A 23,242-nucleotide genomic window follows, 5' to 3' on the forward strand; every position below is an offset into this window, starting at 1 on the left:
TAAATAGGTAAACATTTTCATACCCAGTCTTTCCTATATTTTCCTTAAAACTCCTCTTCAACTTATCTTTCATTCCATGTTTTCTACAAACCTTCCAGAAAGGCCAGGAGTAAATGAGTAATGGCAAACCTTGTTAAAGGCCTTAAAGGTCCAGTGCAACATGACTAAGGTCATTTGAAATAAAACAGCCACATCAATGCTTTGGACCTGGTTTAGAAATGTTCCTTTTTTATGCTGATTTCAGGCAGTGATACTTATTGATGTTATTTTAAGGAGGGTACCAAGACTGCTAAGTATTCTTCATTGTGTAAAGGGATAGGGTTAGGGCAGAGGTCACCAAATGGCGTCGCAAGAGAATTTCCAAAATCCTGATAAAAAATAAAATATTATAATATCGTCTTTGTCTCTCAAAATTATTGTAACTTTAAAAATCTAAATGAAAATAATTCAAATCTAAAAGTTTAAGTAAAGGTTAAATAAAACAATAATAATAATTCACCCAAAAAGCATCCTTAGATCGTGGGGGAAATGCCGCACTTGACAGTTGCACTGGAATCATTCCCATGGTGAATGGGCTAAGCCTGCAACGCTATTGCAGAGATGTTGATATTACCGGTCGCATTTGATATGGTGAAAACAATGTGTGCGGGAGGCAGAGACACAGAAACTCACAACAATAACTTTGTCAGATAACACTGTGAAACAAATAACTGATGCTATAGCTAGCTGTCAAGAGGAAACGGACTGAACAACTCAAAAACTCCCCACCATATACTCTCCAAATGGAAGTTAGCTGTGAGGGCCGACATGCCCATGCATTGACTTTTGTTCACTATATGTCGGCCCGGGGATGTTAGGACGAGGACAAAATGCTATTCACGAGGACAAATTGTTCTGTCTCTGTGATGTTCAGTGTTCTGTGTGGCTAGATTGACGAAAAACAGATTCCATATGATCGAATGGTGGTATTTTGCACAGATGGAGCTCCATCTAGCACGGGGCGGTGGGCAGGCCTCTGCACTCTAGTTATGAATGTCGGACGCCTTATATGATACACCGGCTGATCTATAATGAATACACCGAGAGCAACTGGCGGCAAAAGAGCTGAGCGCAGAACTCGGAGATACGCAGCAGGTAGATTTGTAAATTACATCGCGCACGCCTGTTCGCAAAACTATGTGGATATATGAGATCATAGCGTGACAATGTTTTATTTGACACCGAGGCTAGGTGGTTATCGATGGAATATTTTTTCGAATTGAGAGAGGAACAGTTGTCATTCGCAATTGATGTAAAAACAAACTGAGTTTATTGACTTTCTGTGCAATGTAAATAAAACGTGTATCCTTTCCTATGTAACTGGCATATTTGTGAAACTGAACGCAAGGATGCAAGGGAAATACAAAACCCCAAAAGTATACAGATTAGTGACCGAATCAGCGAAACCCATGCAGGTATGTGAAATCGAATGCTGCAGACAACGCATTCACGGCCGTCTCCCTTCAAGCTTTACAACGCATGGTACTCTAATTCAGTGCTCTCGTCTGCATTGCACACTGTCGATCACGCCCCCTGACTTTGAGACATACATCCCAGTGTTGCCAACTAATTTTCAGGGTAAATTGCTATAGGCAGGTTGATTTGTTGTTAAAAGTTGCTAAATGACGTTGTGATGTCGTAGAGTGATAACGTAAAACTGCGTCATTACGTAGAAAACGCAATAACGTTACTCAAATTGACTGGCCATCTCGGCACAAAATAGGATTTAACATTTGTTCAGGTACAGACTCTCACTATTTTCTGTACTTCTGTCTGTACAATTTTGATTGAGACATGTTGATTGATTTTGTAAGTTCTGTTCAAGATCAAACATTCGTGACCAGCTATATTCATTGGGTTTGGCTCGTCGAACCGCTACTACTGCAGCTGCAGTCAGCCAACAATGATTTGAAATTTACTGAAGTTGCTGCTGGCTGAGCGCCTGCTGCTGACGTCACTCACAATGCACTTTTGCAGCCAGGCACTTCTGTTGTGACTGAGTGTGTGACAGAAAAAAAAGTGTTTGTGTCCTTTAGAGGGAAAATGCGTGCATTTTAGCGTTTGAGTCACATTTCAAAAGTTGCTAAAAGTTCCAAATACATTTTTTTAAAGTAGCTACATTTGTTTGAAAAATAAGTTGCCAGGGTAGTCTGAAAAGTTGCTAAATCTAGCAACAAAATTGCTAAATTGTCATCACTGCAAGACGCACCCATCTCATTAGTTGTGGTGAGATAAGATACATTATGTCAGACTAATTTGTAATTGACTGTTAAGAATGTGATGGTGAGTTGAGAATACATTCAGAAATAGTGTTAATGTTTTTCAACTGACTGCCATAGCCCATAATAAAAAGTTAACATTGGCTGTTAATTACATCATTGTTTTTCACATGGTTGGGGTCGTGAGAATGTTAAGATATCAAAATGGAGTCCCCTGGGTTAGGGTAGTAGTATGCCACCTGTTTTTTTCATACAAGCACTCAACATAGAGGTTAACACACCATTTACTTTTAGCAGCCGCTCTGATCCAGAGCAATAAGGGTTAAGTGCCTTGCTCAAGGGCACATCAACAGATATTTCACCTAGTCGGCTCGAGGATTCGAACCAGCAACCTTTACTGTTACTGGCCCAACGCTCTTAACCACTAGGCTACCTGTCACCATGCAAATCATTTGCAACCATACAAATATTTTTTCTGTCTTAAGTCTTTTTATTTTCATTTTCTGATGCAGTGCTTATTTACGCAATAAAACACACGAATACAGTATTTCAATAAAATATTAGGGAAATGCACCATTAACAAACAGTAAACATTTAAATCAGTACAAAATTCAGAAGGTGCGCAAAATCTACAATTAGCAAAGTCTTATGATAACTGACATGAACATAGGCTACAAATATAATCTAAGATTGTTGATAATAAACTAATTACACAATTATCCAAAATGTGCTACTAGAACTTCTAGCTGATTGACATTAGTACCACGTTTAGTGCCATCGTATGTGATTGAGGGAAGGTGGTGTGTGTATAGGAATTCTTTGGGGAAAAAATACTTTCTGATTTCCAAACGCTTTTATAAAGGCAAGTCTTTTACATTTCTTCGCATATATCAATACATACAAATTTATGAAGTACTCCTTGATTGATTGTCATAGCAACACATAAGAAGTCACAATAACAAAGGCATAACAAAATAGAAGATTCCAAAGAAAATATTTTTAAAATCCTGTTTAAAATGGCAAACACCCTTACTGGTTAATTGACCTTGACCAACTGCAAGAAGTGCAGAAGCTGTCTGAAGTAAGGCCATTGACACAATTCACCTCATTGTTAAGCCACAGGTCCACACTGAGAAACTAAAGGAAAACTGGTATCACCAGATGTGGTGCTGGTGGTTAGGAACACCCCTGACTTTGTATTGTAATGGTTCGGTCTGTTGTAGACAACCTGGCTAAAAACGATGGCTTTGTTGTGTGTGAGGAAGTTGTCGGTCAGCTGGACAGCGAAGGCGGAGAGCTGCTGATGGCATATGTTGCTGCTGGGCCCTGGGGTGTCCAGGTGGGTACGAGGGTGGGGCTCACATCAGATCTACAGAGGAATAGAGAAAAATAGGATGATGTCTGGAGAGAGGGTTGGATGGAGAGAGGGGCAGAAGGAAAGAGGTGAGAGAGGGTGGAGTGGTAGAGAGAGAGGGGTGGATGGATTAAAAGACACCTTAACTGATATTGTAGTTCAATCTACTACCTCGTTGTCCTGGTCCGGATTCTCATGCTGCTCCTGATCGGCCGTAGAAGCGCTCTCCTTCCAGGCACTAAGGTTTAATTGCTGGATGTTGTTGCACTTGATGGGTGTGTTCCCTCCCTCAGGGATGCGGAAGGGGTCACGTGATACGGCTGTAATGCCAGTGTTGTCACAGATGATCTGAGCCAGAGAGACATTTTTCAGGGCCTTCCTCTGTGCCGAGGTGAAGACGCCTGGGTTTTCATACCATAGCCTAGGGATCAACAAGTGATATGAGACACATACTATTACAGACAAACACATGCTGGACCTTTAAAAAAAGTAAAAACTGCACTCTGGCAGTGCTATGTCAAATGCCTTACATGATGCAGGTCAGTCAACATCTCTCTCACACACACACCTGTCTCCCTGGCGGATCCTCTGAAACTGGGTGGCGATGAGGCAGGCGAAGAGAGGCCCGACGCGGCCCCTGTGTACGAAGGGTTCAGCCACGCCCCCCATCCACACGTCAATGTTATCTGGGGTGCCGTAGAGCTGCAGCAGTCTAAAGGCCAGGTCTGTGTTGTTCAGAACCACGGCCAGCTCGCCCAGGTTACTAGGTGTTGAGAGCCCACAGAATTTACGCCAAGCGTTGTAGTCTAGGTTAGGGAAGAGAAAGGAAATAATAAGTGAATGGAACTGACCAATAGAGATGCAGTACATGGAAGACGAGAGGAAGGATTTTGGAACTGAACTGTATAGATGTGTTTATCTGTGGTATCAGTCTAACAGTATAGATGTTATCTGTGGTATCAGTATAGATGTTATCTGTGGTATCAGTGTAACTGAATAGATGTGTTTATCTGTGCTATCAGTCTAACAGTATAGATGTTATCTGTGGTATCAGTATAGATGTTATCTGTGGTATCAGTGTAACTGAATAGATGTGTTTATCTGTGGTATCAGTATAGATGTTATCTGTGGTATCAGTGTAACTGAATAGATGTGTTTATCTGTGGTATCAGTATAGGTGTTATCTGTGGTATCAGTGTAACTGAATAGATGTGTTTATCTGTGGTATCAGTATAGGTGTTATCTGTGGTATCAGTATAGGTGTTATCTGTGGTATCAGTGTAACTGAATAGATGTGTTTATCTGTGGTATCAGTATAGGTGTTATCTCTGGTATCAGTGTAACTGAATAGATGTGTTTATCTGTGGTATCAGTGTAACTGAATAGATGTGTTTATCTGTGGTATCAGTGTAACTGAATAGATGTGTTTATCTGTGGTATCAGTGTAACTGAATAGATGTGTTTATCTGTGGTATCAGTATAACAGTATAGATGTTATCTGTGGTATCAGTATAACAGTATAGAGGGAAAATGGAAGGTGTGTACCAGGCAGGCCATGGTCACGTCCACGCTGCATGTTGAGAGAGCCCAGGTCCAGAGCCAGATGGTTTATGAACTGGAAGAGTTTCTCCCTCAGAGCATCCACCATCATGTGGTCCTGAGTGTTCAGCTTAGCAGGGCGACCCACTAGACCACGGATAAGAGGGTCGATACCACCTGAAGGAGGACAGACAGAGAATAGGATGTTTTTTTTAACCTTTTCCCCCATCATAGACTGTTATAAACTGGGTGGTTCAAGCCCTGAATGCTGGTTGGCTGACAGCCATGGTATATCAGACCGTATACCACTGAAATGTCAAAACATTTATTTTTTACTGCTCTAATGACGTTGGTAACCAGTTTATAATAGCAATAAGGCACCTCTGGGGTTTGTGGTATATGGCCAATATACCACGGCTAAGTGTTGAATCCAGGCACTTTGCTTTGCATCGTGCATAAGAACATCCCTTAGCCGTGCATCAAAGCAGGGACCAAGAGACAGAAAAACAGCTTCTATCTCAAGGCCATCAGACTGTTAAACAGCCACCACTAACATTTAGTGGCCGCTGCCAACATACTGACTCAACTCCAGCCACTTTAATAATGGGAATTGATGGAAATTATGTAAAAATGTATCACTAGCCACTTTAAACAATGCCACTTAATATAATGTTTACATACCCTACATTACTCATCTCATATGTATATGTATATACTGTACTCTATATCATCTACTGCATCTTGCCATCTTTATGTAATACATGTATCACTAGCCACTTTAAACTATGCCACTTTATGTTTACATACCCTACATTACTCACCTCATATGTATAGACTGTACACTATACCATCTACTGCATCTTGCCTATGCCGTTCTGTACCATCACTCATTCATATATCTTTATGTACATATTCTTTATCCCTTTACACTTGTGTGTATAAGGTAGTAGTTGTGGAATTGTTAGGTTAGATTACTTGTTGGTTAATACTGCATTGTCGGAACTAGAAGCACAAGCATTTCGCTACACTTGCATTAACATCTGCTAACCATGTGTATGTGACAAATAAAATTTGATTTGATTTGATTTGGTATATTAGCCATATACCACACCCCCTCGGGCCTTATTGCTTAATTAATAATCCAGAGAGTGAATTAGTTTACAACTGACAAAGGGGTCTGCAAAGCATTCCTATGTGACCCACCACCACTCACCCTCAAACACCAGCCTCCAGGGGGTGAAGAAGGCCTTGAAAAGGGGCACGCTGGGGAACATGGGATTCTCCATGTTGTTGATGTCCAGGCGGGACAGCGTGGGCTGGATGGCCAGGTGGGCAAAGCGGTACGCTGCTGTCGCAAACACGTTGGCAATGCTGGGATCAATCGTCTCGTTGTAGCCAGGGTAAGGGCCGAGTTGCCGGGCCATGGTGTCTCGACCCACGATGTGTGGCAGGTAGTCCCTGAACACAAACACCTGGGAGGGAGGGAGTCTGTTACTGGTACCTGGGTGGTGACATCAGTCTGTTACTGGTACCTGGGTGGTGACATCAGTCTGTTACTGGTACCTGGGTGGTGATATGAGTCTGTTACTGGTACCTGGGTGGTGATATGAGTCTGTTACTACCTGGGTGGTGATATATGAGTCTGTTACTGGTACCTGGGTGGTGAAATGAGTCTGTTACTGGTACCTGGGTGGTGATATGAGTCTGTTACTGGTACCTGGGTGTAGGCGCCCATGATCTTGCGAGCCTCCTGATAGAGTGTCTCACCGTCCCAATGTGGGTTGAGACGAAGCAGGGCACCGGCCAGACGATTGTGCTCACGCAAGAACATTGTGTGAATGGATGTCAAAGCTATGTTCTCATCCACACGAACATCACCTGGCAGACAGAGACTTACAGGTGAGGCCAAAGACTTACAGGTGAGGCAAGAGACATACAGGTGAGGCCAGAGACATACAGGTGAGGCCAGAGACATACAGGTGAGGCCAAATAGTGATTGAGAATCATATACATTGTCTTTCTGTATCCGGACAACTATTGTACATGGAAAGTCAAAGAATTCCTCTAGTCAAAGTTCTATCGCTTTTTGTCATCATTCTGTGTCTTAGACTTTAACTTAAATATACATTGTTCTACTATTCGGACAAACAGAGTTGAAAGGCTAACCTGCAGTGAAGCAGGGCACCTCCTTGGCATTGGTGTCGTTGGTGATTCTCCTGCGGGTGGCACACATGTTCCCCTTCACATCAGTGAAGGGAAGAAACTCACGTCCGTTGTCTTTGAACTCTTTGTTGATACGCAGCAGGCCTCCGTCGTTGGTGAGGTTACGTAGGTCACGCGCCAACCCCTCCTCAGAGCCGTACACCTGCCCCAAGTCCAGGAAGGCATTCAGGGCATTGATCTGCTCCCTCCTGTTGGCCATGTCACCGAAATTGAAAGCCGACTTTCCTGTGCCGCACACAGGCGCTGATCGGAAGACCGGGATGCAGCTGTCTGGGCCAGTGGGCAAGCGTGGGTCATTGAGAGGAATCTGGTCATGGAGGAAAAGACAAGACAGAGGTTGAAGAACTAATAATCCATGTACCATGGATCGAAAAGGGCCAGATATCCAGGGGTGCCTGTTGTAAGTGTTAGGCTGTGGGAGATGTGATGTGGGAGCTGTGACTGACCTGGATGGGGAAACAGGGTTCGGAGCGTTCACAGCTCTCATCACAGTCCAGGCCGTTGCTGAAGGCACGGATGCTGGGGGAGGAGGGCGTGAATGTCAGGTCATGGTCGTTCCACTGGCCAAAAATAGTGACCATGTGTGTGAACTCGCGATCGCTCTCTACACTGGCGTCATTGGTTGCCAGGATACGGTTAGAGACCTCCCTTACCTGCACACAGGGAGGGAAGCAGGGCAGAAGGAGAACAATGAAATACAATTATGTTACTTTATATCTAACTTGTGGTGAATAGTAGCAGTTATTGCAACTATGTCTATGTATTGTCATCATACAAGAGGGAGCACAAAGTTGTTGAAGCTCCTGTTTGGGTCCCAGCTTTTGGGTCTAGAGACCCCATCGTCATACTGAGCAGGCAGCCAACGAGTGTAGGCCGTGTTTGAGGCTCCCAGACGAGGATACTTCCTAATAAGAAGGAAGAAAATACAAATCAGAACAGAGAAACCTCGCTTAAAGAAACTCAAGGTACAGGTAACTGCCGAAATAACGGAAACACTTGAGTAAATGAGGGATACAAAGTATATTAAAGGCCGGTGCTTCCACACAGGTGTGGTTCCTGAGTTAATTAAGCAATTAAAATCCCATCGTGCTTAGGGTCATGTATAAAAATGCTGGGCATGCCATTCTTTTGGCAATTATTTTGGCAACCATGGCTATGCCAATATAGGATGACAATGCCCCCATCCATAGAGCACTGAATGGTTTGATATGTCACGCCCTGAACATAGAGAGCTTTTTATTCTCTATGCTGGTTAGGTCGGGGTGTGACTAGGGTGGGTCATCTAGGTGATTATGTTTCTATGTTGGCCTGGTATGGTCCCAATCAGAGGCAGTTGTTTGTCGTTGTCTCTGATTGGGGATCATATTTAGGCAGCCATTTCCCCTTTATGCTTTGTGGGATCTTGTCTAGGTATAGTTGCCTGCGAGCACTACATCAGCTTCACGTTTCGTTTTGCGCTTTATTGTTTTCTTTGAGTTTCACTTCAAAATAAAGAGGATGGAACCATACCACGCTGCATCTTGGTCCACTCATTATAACGATCGTGACATGATAAGCATGAAAACAATGTAAACCATATGCCATGGCTGTCAGTCACCAGATCTCAACCCAATTGAACACTTATGGTAGATTCTGAAGTGGCGCCTGAGACAGCGTTTTCCACCACCATCAACAAAACACCAAATTATGGGATTTCCCATGGAAGAATGGTGTCGCATCCCTCCAATAGAGTTCCAGACATTTGTAGAATATATGCCAAGGTGCTCTGAAGCTGTTCTGGCGGATCGTGGTGGACCAAATTCCTAATAAGAGACACTTTATGTTGGGGTTTCCTTTATTTTGGCAGTTACCTGTATAAAGCCACATCTCCTGCAGCCTATAACTGCATAGACAGACCTCCGACCTACACTGATTGCGCTTCCCTTTATATTCCACCCTATACAACTACTGTGCACAAGGCTTTCAAATTGTTGTGTCAAAGTATTAAACCCGCCATGCCCTGGTGCTCTTACAGGTTGTTGCAGACGCTGGTGGCTGTGCGGTACTTGTTAACGTTGGGTGTGGTGCGGCAGGAGGGTTTGCTGACACGAGCTGCACAGCCGGTTACCCGGGCAATGGTGTCTAGCTCCTGTGGTGTGAGGAGGTCTGAGAAACAAGAGGAAAGGAATAATGTGAAATATGTGTTTGTGTGTGGATGTGTGTGTGTCTGAGTGTATGTGTCTTGGCGCGTATGTGCGTATGTATATTTGTGTGCAACTGACCTGTTGCGTTGAGCGAGCGTTTGTGCAGCCTGTGGGTGTGGTGGACTTTCTCATGGATCAGTCTCAAGGTGTTCTCCAGGTAGTCTGCAGACCGGACAGCAGAGCGTGTGTCCCTGGCAGGCTGCTTCAGGAGACGCAGGACATCGGAGGGCCTGATGGACTGTCCACGCACTCTCTCCAGACTCCTAAGATATGGACAAGCACAGTGGTGTAAAGTACTTAAGTAAAAATACTTTAATGTACTACATAAGTCGTTTTTTGGTGTATCTGTACCTTACTTTACTATTTATATTTTTGACAACTTTTACTTTTACTTCAATTCATTCCTAAAGAAAATATGTACTTTTTACTCCATACATTTTCCCTGACACCCAAAAGTACTTGTTACATTTTGAATGCTTTAGCAGGACAGGAAAATGGTCCAATTCACAGTTATCAAGAGAACATCCCTGGTCATCCCTACTGCCTCTGATCTGGCGGACTCACTAAACACAAACGCTTGGTTTCTAAATGATGTCTGAGTGTTGGCGTGTGCCCCTGGCTATCTGTAAATAAAAAAGAAAAGAAAATGGTGCTGTCTGATTTGCTTAATGTAAGGAATGTAAAATGATTTATACTTTTAATACTTAACTATATTTTAGCATTTACATTTACTTTTGATACTTAAGAATATTTAAAACCAAATACCTTTTGACTTTTATTCAAGTAGTATTTTACTTGGTGACATAATATTCTGTTAAGGTATCTTTATTTTTTACTCAAGTATGACAATTGGGTAGTTTTTCCACCACTGGACAAGCATATGACAGTTTTGAACAGTTGAATTAACATCTTTGTACAGAGGCAGATTTATTGTACTAATAATAAGAACTTACGAGAAATAGAAAGAGTGAACCTATTATTTTCTAAAGGAAATACAAAAGGTACAATTAAAGCAAATTGAAAAATTAGAAAGACTAAGCCAGTGCAAATCTGTTTCTTCGACTGAGTGAGACAATTGAGCTAGTTGCATACGGAGTAAGACACTAGTGCTGGTCATTTCATTTTACCCAATTTACAAAGACAGAGATGATCGACTACATCTGACGAGGTCAACTGTCAGGTTTACTCACTTTTCTCTGGAGTACTTGTAGGCTTCATCTACAAGTCTCTTTGCCTCCTCTATTGAACTGTGAATGAAAGGGCCACCCAAACTTTCCTGTGTAGACAGTGCTGGCTGGATGAACATCAGGCACAGGCCCAATGCCAGGAGGGAGGGAAACGGCTTCATCTCTAGAAAGCAGAAAGGGAGGTTTATCAGTTTACCATCCTTACAAAAACATGCTGCTCTCTTCAATGTAATGAGCAAATCTTTTGCTTCTAGCTGTTTTTCAAATTGTGAGAGACAAATAAAGAGACTTCTCAAAAAATTTATGAAATCATTTTGCACACAATAATCATATTAAAAACTAGCGCTGTCAGGGTAAATCAGCTAACTCGAGTTAACTTTATATAATTTTATTGCACTGTTTTTTTATTGTGATTAACCGCATTGTCTGAAAGCGTTGAAAATGCACTGAAAACATCCGCAATACATCATCTATACAGCTAAAAACAACAATACAATGTAAAAATTATTTGACATTGAGGTTAACGAAAGTGTGCTTTCTAAATGTACCTAATTTTGCTTACCGTTACTTACAAAATCAAGATGTCAATATTCTTGTAATATTTTTTTGTATGAAAAAATACAGCTCAGTTTGAGCAAATTCTGAATTTGCAATTAATTGCGATTAATCACAGCAATTGCAGCGATTAAATCAATTCAATGTTTGAATCATTTGACATCCCTATTAATAACACATTCCTGCATGGATCAGAATTACCATGGTTAACAGAAAAACTCAAATATAACCTGACGATCAGACAAGAGAAACATACAGCAAATGTATTTTATTCAATCTTACCTCTGTTTTAACAAGTCTTGTTGTGAAGTCTTGTTGAGAAGTAAACTTGTCTGTAGAGCCCTCTCTAACAGTTCTATGTATAGTCAATGTTGCAAAGCCCCACCCCTATTATCTCCCATTTTATTTTTGTTTAACTAGACAAGTTGTTATTTACAATGACGGCCTACCAATGACGACATCATGCAACTTCTTTCTTCCTTCTTGCCTTGACCAAATCGATCATTAACTGATAATATTATTTAGTGTGCTACTTTTGAGTCAGTCAAAGAAAATAGTAAATGCTTACTCTATATTCTAGCCAGCTTTTTCCTGCTAGAACCCAATTGCAGTATCATGAGTTAAATGATTGTGATGATTATGCCTGCATGGTCTATGGTCTGGGCTTACAAGAATGAATGAATGACTTTATTTTGAGCTGCTGTGTACGCAGAGCTTTTCGGTAATGGCGCACTTACAACCAGTACAATGTATACAAGTTCACTGCTCTTTTTTGCTTTGCATTTCTTCTGTGTAATGTGTTCACAAACACACTCTTGGAATATTTTTTTCAATATCTAGAACCTTAATTAAAGGGTTCCTTGCCTTTCCCCATGGGAGAACCCTTTAAAGAACCCTTTTAAGGTTCCATGTAAAACCCTTTCCACAGAGGGTTCTACATGGATCCCAAAATAGTTTTTCAAAGGGTTCTTCTGTGGGGACAGCCAAGTAACCCTTTTGGAACCCTTTTTTATAAGATTGAAGCTTCACGATATTTGAATTAGGGAAATTGACATCATGCAACAGACTTGTGCATTGTAATTTAAATATGTGCTTTAGGATTGTATCGTAAAGCACTGATTTCTAGTCACAAACTTTACTTTTGTCAAGTCAAATTGGTCCATGGGTAGACCCCCAGAGCTAGCTATAGTCTGTTGAAATTACCTCCACAGGGAAGTTTCTGAGTAAATAATTAAGGTCCTTATCTCCAAAAATGACTAAGGTCTTTTGAAATATAATATATATTCATCATCATTTTTCCTTGTTGCAGGGAATGACACTTGACTATGTTCCTTTGAGTAATGGTGCCCGATCATTTCCTTGTATGCACAGCGGCATTTTTGTTCTTTGTGTAATGGTTAAAGGAAATCCCCAGGGAATAATTTACCTGTGATGATAGTGTGTTTCCTTGATTACCCATCTGATTATCGGGGTTTGTGCCTGGTAAGAGGATGACCATTCACTCATCTCAAACAATGATACTACAATATGTTTCAGAACACAAGATATGGTTTTGTTTTACCTGGCTGATTACTACAGTTATTTTTATTCAGTCACTTTGGTGCATTTTCAGAACTCAATGCTTCAAACATCAAAACAGATCATCAAAATAGCCAATTTTAGCCTCTACACCTTAGGCAGTATTGCCTCCATGGCCTATCCTGCCATATGGGGGACAAAACATATTTGGTTTCTTGTACCTATGCCAGTCAACACATAGTGATATCAAGAATCAATGTACAGTTGAAGTCGGAAGTTTGCATACACTTAAGGTTGGAGTCATTAAAACTCGTTTTTCAACCACTCCACAAATTTCTTGTTAACAAACTATAGTTTTGGCAAGTCGTTTAGGACATCTACTTTGTGCATAACACAAGTCATTTTTCCAACTATTGTTTACAGACAGATTATTTAACTTATAATTCACTGTATCACAATTCCAGTCGGTCAGAAGTTTACATACACTAAGTTGACTGTGCCTTTTAACAGCTTGGAAAATTCCAGAAAATTATGTCATGGCTTTAGAAGCTTCTGATAGGCTAATTGACATCATTTGATTCAACTGGAGGTGTACCTGTGGATATATTTCAAGGCCTACCTTCAAACTCAGTGCCTCTTTGGTGCGAAAAGTGAAAATCAATCCCAGAACAATAGTAAAGGACCTTGTTAGGATGCTGGAGTAAACAGGTACAAAAGTATCTATACCCACAGTAAAAACGAGTCCTATATCAACATAACCTGAAAGGCCGCTCATCAAGGAAGAAGCCACTGCTCCAAAACCGTCATAAAAAGCCAGACTATGGTTTGCAACTGCACATGGGGACAAAGATCGTACTTTTTGGAGAAATGTCCTCTGGTCTAATGAAACAAAATGGAACTGTTTGGCCATAATGACCATCGTTATGTTGTGGGGGTGCTTTGCTGCAGGAGGTACTGGTGCACTTCACAGAATAGATGGCATCATGAAGCAGGACAATTACGTGGATATATTGAAGCAACATCTCAAGACATCAGTCAGGAAGTGAAAGTTTGATCGCAAATGGGTCTTCCAAATAGACAATGCATACTTCCAAAGTTGTGGCAAAACGGCTTAAGGACAACAAAGTCAAGTTATTGGAGTGGCCATCACAAAGCCCTGACCTCAATCCCATAGGAAATGTGTGGGCAGAACTGAAAAAGCTTGTGCGAGCAAAGGAGGCCTACAAACCTGACTCAGTTACACCAGCTCTGTCAGGAGGAATTGGCAAAAATTCACCCAACTTATTGTGGGAAGCTTGTGGAAGGTTACCCAAAATGTTTGACCCAGTTAAACAATTTAAAGGCAATGCTACCAAATACTAATTGAGTGTGTGTAAACTTCTGACCCACTGGCAATGTGATGAAAGAAATAAAAGCTGAAAGAAATAATTCTCTACTATTATTCTGACATTTCACATTCTTAAAATAAAGTGGTGATCCTAACTGATCTTAAAACAAGGCATTTTTACTAGGAATAAATGTCAGGAATTGTGAAAAACTGAGTTTAAATGTATTTAGCTAAGGTGTATGTAAACTTCCGACTTCAACTGTGTATACCTTGAACCCTATACTAAAGGTAGTATATGGCCCAAGAAGTGGGTCATTAGTGAGATGACAATCATATTTCTTGGCTGCTTCTCTTTCATTTTTTTATTATTTTATTTAGATAGGAGTGATTATAGCCCTCTCGCTTCGCCACTTCCTCTCTGCTGAAACTATGTCATCGAAACAGTGCCCCTCTGTATGTAACCCCTGTTTCTGATGCTGTCTGGACAGAAATAGTATGACATTACGTAGTCTTTTGTTCCAGACAGCATCAGATACATGGTCTACACCTATTGAGACAGAGGGGGCGCTGTTTCACTGTCCAGACAGCATCAGATACATGGTCTACACCTACTGAGACAGAGGGGGCGCTGTTTCACTGTCCAGACAGCATCAGATACATGGTTTACACCTACTGAGACAGAGGTGGCGCTGTTTCACTGTCCAGAAAGCATCAGAAACATGGTCTACACCTACTGAGACAGAGGGGGCGCTGTTTCACTGTCCAGACAGCATCAGATACATGGTTTACACCTACTGAGACAGAGGGGGCGCTGTTTCACAGTCCAGAAAGCATCAGAAACATGGTCTACACCTACTGAGACAGAGGGGGCGCTGTTTCACAGTCCAGAAAGCATCAGAAACATGGTCTACACCTACTGAGACAGAGGGGTCGCTGTTTCACAGTCCAGAAAGCATCAGATACATGGTCTACACCTACTGAGACAGAGGGGCACTGTTTCGCTTGCTTAGATGCTTTATCTGAGATTGATGCGTCTTTTTGTCGGCGCGCGTCTCGGTCAAATAAATGATCAATATTTCAATATTTTATTTAAACAGGCAAAGATGTGCGGTAGCATGGGCCAGGTCCCCAAATAGCCTCCAATAACAGCAGATCTGGCCACATCATGGCCTGGTAGAGAAACTGCTCTGTTCACGACCACAAGGCCCTTCAGTGGGCAGCCTGCAGCGGGTGGTGAAGACAGCCCAGCCATGCTCCCACCCATACAGGACATGTCCTCAAAGCGGTGCTTGAGGAAGACCTGGAACATCATCGAGGTCCCCACACAGCGCAGCCATGGATTGTTCACTCCCTTACCGTTGGGCAGATGTATCGGAGCATCGGGTCTAAGACAACCTGGCTCATAGACAGTTTCTATCTGCGCTGCCCAGCCAGCCACAAGCCATCAGACTGCTGAACACTTAAACTGGACTGATCATCTGTACAGACTCCGCACCATAACATACACACACAATATTGAACTGTACATTTGTAATTCTACATTTTTATTCTATTCCATCGAGCTTTATTTGGATGGTTTATTATTATTATTATCAGTCCATAATGGAGGGAACCTTCAAGTCAGCATTTCATTGTACCATCTACAGTACACCATGTGTATCCTGTGGATATAACAAATTAACTTGATTTGACAATGTGCACACATAGTCAATATCTGCCTTTCAAAATGCAATATTCACATTTCTTGTCATTTGTTAAAAGTACATTTAACTATCACGTCTAATTATAAAGAAGTCTCTAGGTATTGCTTGCCTGAGGTAGAATACCTTATGATAAGTTGTAGCTTACACTATCTACAAAGGGAGTTCTCATCTTTCTCATCTCCTTTTTTTTTAACAAAAAGCGATCACCAAATCGGCATATTCTTGGGGGATGCGCACAGTGGAAGCCTGGTCTGGACTCTCCACCGACGTGGCACAGATGGAAACTCCTATACACCTACCTGAACACTCCTCTGACCACCCCTAAAGAGCCCCCTGTCTCCAGGAAATGAGGGGATTGTGACTAGCCAACCAGGGAATCCCCAACACCACTGGAAACGCAGGTGAATCAATAAGGTAGAAACTGATCCGCTCCCCATGATTCCCCTGCGTTACCATGTCCAGCGGTATCGTGGCCTCCCTGACCAGCCCTGACCCTAACGGTCGGCTATCTAAGGAGTGCACGGGGAAAGGTGGGTCTATCTGCACTAACGGAACACCCAACTTACGGGCGAGTCCGCGATCCATAAAACTCCCAGCTGCGCCTGAATCGACTAGCGCCTTATGCTGGAGAGAGGGAAAAAACGCAGGGAAGAAAATAAACAAAAACATGTGACCAACAGGGAGCTCTGGGTGAGTTTGGTGCCTACTCACCTGGGGTGGCCGAGAAGTGTTCCGCCTGCCATCTCGACTCCCTGACTCACTCCTCCAGCACCGGTCCGAAGTGTGTCCTCTCCGGCCGCAGTAGGTGCAGGAGGAGCCTCCTCCTCCAGTCCCCCTAGATGCAGCTCCTCCCAACTCCATCGGAGTTGGAGCGGGAGGGCTGGGAGGTGGAACTGACAGGACCCCCTCTGAACGCCCGCGGGCAGCTAGCAGGTTGTCCAGTCGTATCGACATGTCTATAAGCTTGTCGAGGGAGAGTGTAGTGTCCCGACAAGCTAGCTCCCGGCGGACGTCCTCCCGAAGGTTGCATCGGTAGTGGTCCATCAGGGCCCTGTCATTCCACCCCGCACCAGCAGCCAAGGTCCGGAACTCCAAAGCGAAGTCCTGCGCGCTCCTCGTCTCCTGTCTGAGGTGGAACAGTCGCTCACCCACTGCTCGGCCCTCCTGAGGGTGGTCAAATACGTCCCGAAAGCGGCGGGTGAACTCTGGGTAGTGGTCCCGAGCCGAGTCTGGGCCGTTCCATACAGCGTTGGCCCATTCCAGGGCTCTACCCGTCAAACAGGAGATGAGGAGGCTAACACTCTCCTCTCCTCTATCGTACTCCCTCGGGGGCGCGAGACGCAACGCGCCGGAACCAGATGATGACGTGGGAGGAGTGGGTTGCGTCGTCTGTGGAGGAGCTGGGGTAGATGTCGGGAGACCACTCCTCTCCCATCGCTCCATCCTCTCCATCATCAGGTCCATCGCCGAACCGATCCGATGGAGGACGGCTGTGTGATGGAGGACACGCTCCTCCATCGATGGAAGAGGGGTGGTCGCTGCTCCTGCTGACTCCATGTTTTGGTGCGGGCTTCTGTCACAGTTCCAAAAGTGGTGATTGAAGGAGTCAGGCGCAGAGAGCAGGGAGTTCAGAAGCAAGTGGATTTAATATTCCAAAGATAACAGCGAGACGGCTACGCCACACACACAAGGGCGCGTCAAGTCACAGTCCAAAACAAACAGGACTAAATCTAATCGGAACAGACACCACAATAAATAACGAAACACCACAAACAGAAAAACAAGCCTGGACAAAAGTCAGCGGGCCAACTGGGTTTAAATAGCCCACAATAAACCTAAACACAAAACAGGTGCAACAAATCAGACAAAACTAAATGAAACAGAAAAGGGGATCGGTGGCAGCTAGTAGGCCGGAGACGACGACCGCCGAGCGCCGCCCGAACGGGAAGAGGCACCATCTTCGGCGGGATTCGTGACACATCTGTATTATTTGTAGCCGTCTATTTACCACCACAAAAAGAAGCTGGCAGAAAGACCGCTCTCAACCAACTCTATAAGGCCATAAGCAAAGAAGAAAATGCTCACCCAGAAGCGGTGCTCCTAGTGGCCGGAGACTTTAATGCAGGCAAACTTAAATCAGTTTTGCAACATTTTTACCAGCATGTCACATGTGCAACCAGGAGAAAAGAAATCCTAGACTACCAGTACTCCACACACAGAGATGCATACAAAGCTCTCCCCCGCCCTCCATTTTGCAAATCTGACCATAATTCTATCCTCCTGACTCCTGCTTACCAGCAAAAACTAAAGCAGGAAGTACCAGTGACTCGCTCAATATGGAAGTGGTCAAATGACGCGGATGCTACACTACAGGACTGTTTTGCTGGCACAGACTGGAATATGTTCCGGGATTCATCCAATGGCATTGAGGAATACACCACCTCAGTCATCGGCTTCATCAATAAGTGCATCGACGACGTCGTCCCCACAGTGACTGTACGTACATATCCCATCCAGAAGCCATGGATTACAGTCAACATCCACATCGAGCTAAAGGCTAGAGCTGCCACTTTCAAGGAGCGCTTATAACGCTTATAAGAAATCCTGCTATGCCCTCAGACGAACCATCAAACAAGCAAAGCGTCAATACAGGATTAAGATTGAATCCTACTACACCAGCTCTGACACTCGTCGGATGTTGCAGGGCTTGAAAACTATTACGGACTACAAAGGGAAGCCCAGACGCGAGCTGCCCAGTGACGCGAGCCTACCAGACGAGCTAAATGCATTTTTTGCTCGATTCGAAGCAAGCAATACTGAAGCATGGACGAGAGCACCAGCTGTTCTGGATGGCTGTGTGATAACGCTCTCGGTAGCCGATGTGAACAAAACCTTTAAACAGGTCAACATTCACAAAGCCGCTGGGCCAGACGGATTACCAGGACGTGTACTCAAAGCATGTGCAGATCAACTGGCAAGTGTCTTCACTGACATTTTCAACGTCTCCCTGACCGAGTCTGTAGTACCTACATGTTTCAAGCAGACCACCATAGTCCCTGTGCCCAAGGAAGCGAAGGTAACCTGCCTAAATGATTACTGCCCCGTGACACTTGTTACGTTCCCCAGTTTCTGTGTTCTGTTTTGTATTTGAGTGTGTGTTTCAGGAGATGGCTTCCTGAAGTACTCCCCAACCAGCTGATTGGTCAACCCCAGGCTAATTGGTGATTGGAGCTGACCCCGCCCCCTCGTCAAGAAGCAGCTGACTCTAATCACCATTGCCACCTGAAGATAAAAGCCAGTGTTCTGCCCAAGAGAGTAGAGTAGAGAGGGGAGAGAGATGAGATAAGGAGTAGAGATTTGGAGATTGAGAGAGAGAAAAATTAGATTGTGATATAGTGTGGGTTGTGTATCAGAAAGTGTGGTATGTACTGTTGTTGTTGGTAGCAGTTTTTCTATGTCCTGTGTTTGAGTGTTTGTGAAATCATTAATAATTACTCTGTTTCATTTGTTCCCAGGGGGGAAGGAGAAGGCACTTTGGGAGTGCTTAGGCAAGAGGCCCGCGGGCATACATATACCCGTAGTATATTTACTGTCTAGGCACACTAGGTAAGACCTGGGCGGACCACCCCCTGTATTTTGGTTAGGGCACCAGGCGGTGTTAAGTTAGGTAAGTTAAGTAGGTAGGCAGGTTAGATAGGAGAGGGGGAACTTTGATATTTACTTTCTTTGCTTTGGTTCCGTCCAGCCCCTTTTCCCCATATTACCGTGTAAGAAAATAAATTTGAGTAAACGGTAAATTCTGCTTTTGTGTCATCCTTACTCGCACCTACAGTCCATACCTCTTGCACTTCAGAGAGTTGAGTTGTAGCAGGGAGTTGCGTTCCCTCTTCTCAGAGGCGTGCGTAACAACACTCATGTCGGTAGCCATGAAGTGCTGGCTCACATCAACAGCATCCTCCCAGACACCCTAGACCCACTCCAATTTGCATGCCGCCCCAACAGATCCACAGATGACGCAATCTCAATCGCACTCCACACTGCCCTTTCTCTCCTGGACAAAAGGAACACCTATGTGAGAATGCTGTTAATTGACTACAGATCAGCATTCAACACCATAGTGTCCACGAAGCTCATCACTAAGCTAAGGACTCTGGGACTGAACACCTCCATCTGCAACTCGATCCTGGACTTACTGACGGGCCGCCCCCAGGTGGTAAGAGTAGGCAACAACACGTCTGCCACGCTGATCCTTAACACTGGGGCCCCTCAGGGGTGTGTACTTAGTCCCCTCCTGTATTCCTTGTTCACCCACGACTGCGTGGCCAAACACGACTCCAACACCATCATTAAGTTTGCTGACGACACAACAAAGTACACACCCCTGAGGGGCCCCAGTGTTAAGGATCAGCGTGGCAGACGTGTTGTTGCCTACTCTTACCACCTGGGAGGTGGCCCGTCAGATCACCGTTGATCACCGACAACGATGATATGGCCTATAGGGAGGAGGTCAGAGAACTGGCAGTGTGGTGCAAGGACAACAACCTCTCCCTCAATGTGAGCAAGACAAAAGAGCTGATTGTGGACTACAGGAAAAGGCGGGCCGAACAGGCCCCCATTAACATCGACGGGGCTGTAGTGGAGCGGGTCGAGAGCTTCAAGTTCCTTGGTGTCCACATCACCAACAAACTATCATGGTCCAAACATACCAAGACAGTTGTGAAGAACAAAACCTTTTCCCCCTCAGGAGAATGAAAAGATTTATCATGGGTCCCCAGATCCTCAAAAGGTTCTACAGCTGCACCATCGATTGCACCCTGACCGGTTGCATCACCGCCTGGTATGGCAACTGCTCGGCATCTGACCGTAAGGCGCTACAGAGGGTAGTCCAAACGGCCCAGTACATCACTGGGGCCAAGCTTCCTACCATCCAGGACCTATATAATAGGCGGTGTCAGAGGAAAGCCCATAAAATTGTCAGAGACTCCAGTCACCCAAGTTATAGACTGTTTTCTCTGCTACCGCACGGCAAGCGGTACCGGAGCGTCAAGTCCAGGACCAAAAGGCTCCTCAACAGCTTCTACCCCAAAGCCATAAGACTGCTGAACAGTTCATAAAATCGCCACCTGGACAATTTACATTGACCCCCCCTCCCTTTTGTACACTGCTGCTACTCGCTGTTTGTTTGTTACCTATGCATAGTCATTTCGCCCCCACCTACATATTACCTCAATTAGCCTGTACCCCATCACACTGACTCGGTACTGGTGCCCCCTGTATATAGACTCATTGTTGTTATTCTTATTGAGTTATTTTGTATTATTACTTTTTATTTGATTCTACTTGGTAAATATTTTCTTCTTTTTGAACTGCACTGTTGGTTAAGGGCTTGTAAGTAAGCATTTCACAGTAAAGTCTACATTTATTGTATTCGGCGCATGTGACAAATAAAGTTTGATTTGATTTAACCAAACTGCTCAACACTGATAAGTACTTAAACTTTGCACTATACAGATTTGTTTATCTACATAGTTTGATAACTGCTGAACACTAAAATTCTATATTTTAAAACACGAATGAATCAACTGACATCAATTTACACTGGAAGGTAAAACCAAATCATGTATGGATGTGGCTGTAAATACTACATCATCGTCCATCAGCCAATGTGCTTCAAAAGGACAAAGTAGAAAGACTGCCATGTGCTACCATTATAGTGTAGTGTACAATGCACTGCTCAAATACAGGTTGTATATAAGAATTTATAAACTGGGTGGTTCGATCACTGAATGCTCATTGGCTGACATACTGTGGTATATCAGACCCGTATTCCACTTACGTTGGTAACCAGTTTATAATAGCAATAAGGCACCTCGGGGGTTTGTGGTGTATGGCCAATATACCACAGCTAAGGGCTGTATCCAGGCACTCCGCGTCGAGCATAAGAACATCCCTTAGCTGTGGTATATTGGCAATATACAACAACCCCTTGTGCCTTATTGATTAATATTCCTCTCATCTGAATTTAATTTATACACAGTAAGCCGATGAATTTTGGCAATCAGAGAGACGTGGTACTGTATCAGTTGACAAGTCACATAGAAAATGTGATAATTTACAATGTTGCATGGGGCAGAAATGGAATACACACATTGTGCTAGCTAGACCAATATGTTTGTACAGTATACTGTCTTTAAAATACTCCCATTTCTGATTATTTGTTATGAATTTAAGACGGGGGCCTTATAAGTGCTATCCGTTTTGAGTTTTGTACTAAGAGCTTTGAAAATACACCACTTGCATGTGAATAATGTGCCAGTAATCTACTTTTCTGATAAACTCTTCACATTTCTTCTTGCAGAACAAGGAAATGTACCAAGGTTATACAATGGGGAAGTTTATAGCTTTGAATGAAAATGAATAGAGAAGGCATGTAATGAATAACCAGCCAGCAAATACTACAGAGATGCACTACATGACCAAAAGTATGTGGACACCTGTTTGTCAAACATCTCATTCCAAAATCATGGGCATTAATATGGAGTTGTTCCACCCTTTGCTGCTATAAGATCCTCCACTCTTCTGGGAAGGCTTTACACTAGATGTTGGAACATTGTTGCGGGGACTTGCTTCCATTCAGCCACAAGGGCATTAGTGAGGTCGGGCACTGATGTTGGGCGATTAGGCTTGGCTCACAGTCAACGTTCCAAATCATCCCAAAGGTGTTCGATGGGAATGAGGTCAGGGCTCTGTGCAGGCCAGTCAAGTACTTCTACACCGATCTTAACAAACCATTTCTGTATGGACCTCGCTTTGTGCATGGGGGCATTGTCATGCTGAAACAGGAAAGAGTCTTCCCCAAACTGTTGTCACAAAGTTGGAAGCACAGAATCGTCAGTCCAACGGCGAAAAGCTTTACGCCGCACCGACGCATTGAGCATGGTGATCTTAGGCTTGTGTGTTGTTGCTCGGCCATGGAAACCTATTTCATAAAGCTCCTGACGAACTGTTATTGCGCTGACGTTGCTTCCAGAGGCAGTTTGGAACTCGGTATTGAGTGTTGCAACTGTGGACAATTTTTACACGCTTCAGCACTCGGCGGTCCCATTTTGTATGACAGGGTGAAGTTGAATCTGGTAAAGAAAAGAGCTAAACCTTGCTTGGCGCGGGTTCAGTCGCCTCACTGTCCGTATGTACTCCAGGTTCCCATGGTCGGTTTCAAAGAGAAACGGGTCCGTGGAGCCCTCCAGCCAGTGTCCCCACTCATCTAATGCTAACTTCACCACCAGGAGCTCCCGGTCGCCAACATCATAGCTCCTTTCTACAGGATGCAGCTTTTTAGAGCAGTAATACAATCAAGGCACGGCATTGGACAGGCAGAGCTCTGCAGTGCTGATT

The 23,242-nt window shown here is 43.8% G+C and overlaps 1 protein-coding gene across 1 annotated transcript; it reads right to left on the minus strand.

The window, feature by feature from the left end:
* Positions 1 to 2,733: 2,733 nt before the first annotated feature.
* On the minus strand, positions 2,734 to 11,637 carry LOC129829616 (eosinophil peroxidase-like). The gene is made up of 13 exons (XM_055891413.1): positions 11,582 to 11,637; positions 10,748 to 10,907; positions 9,636 to 9,820; positions 9,387 to 9,519; positions 8,150 to 8,279; positions 7,821 to 8,027; positions 7,318 to 7,681; positions 6,869 to 7,029; positions 6,365 to 6,623; positions 5,158 to 5,328; positions 4,181 to 4,418; positions 3,784 to 4,033; positions 2,734 to 3,627 (listed from the first exon to the last, which is right to left on the minus strand). Exons 2-13 carry the CDS (start codon positions 10,903 to 10,905, stop codon positions 3,622 to 3,624), a joined length of 2,262 nt encoding a protein of 753 aa, XP_055747388.1. The 5' UTR covers positions 10,906 to 10,907; positions 11,582 to 11,637; the 3' UTR covers positions 2,734 to 3,621.
* Between the last annotated feature and the right edge of the window lie 11,605 nt (positions 11,638 to 23,242).

This window comes from Salvelinus fontinalis, chromosome 31, assembly GCF_029448725.1.
Source record: "Salvelinus fontinalis isolate EN_2023a chromosome 31, ASM2944872v1, whole genome shotgun sequence".
NCBI lineage: Eukaryota > Metazoa > Chordata > Actinopteri > Salmoniformes > Salmonidae > Salvelinus > Salvelinus fontinalis.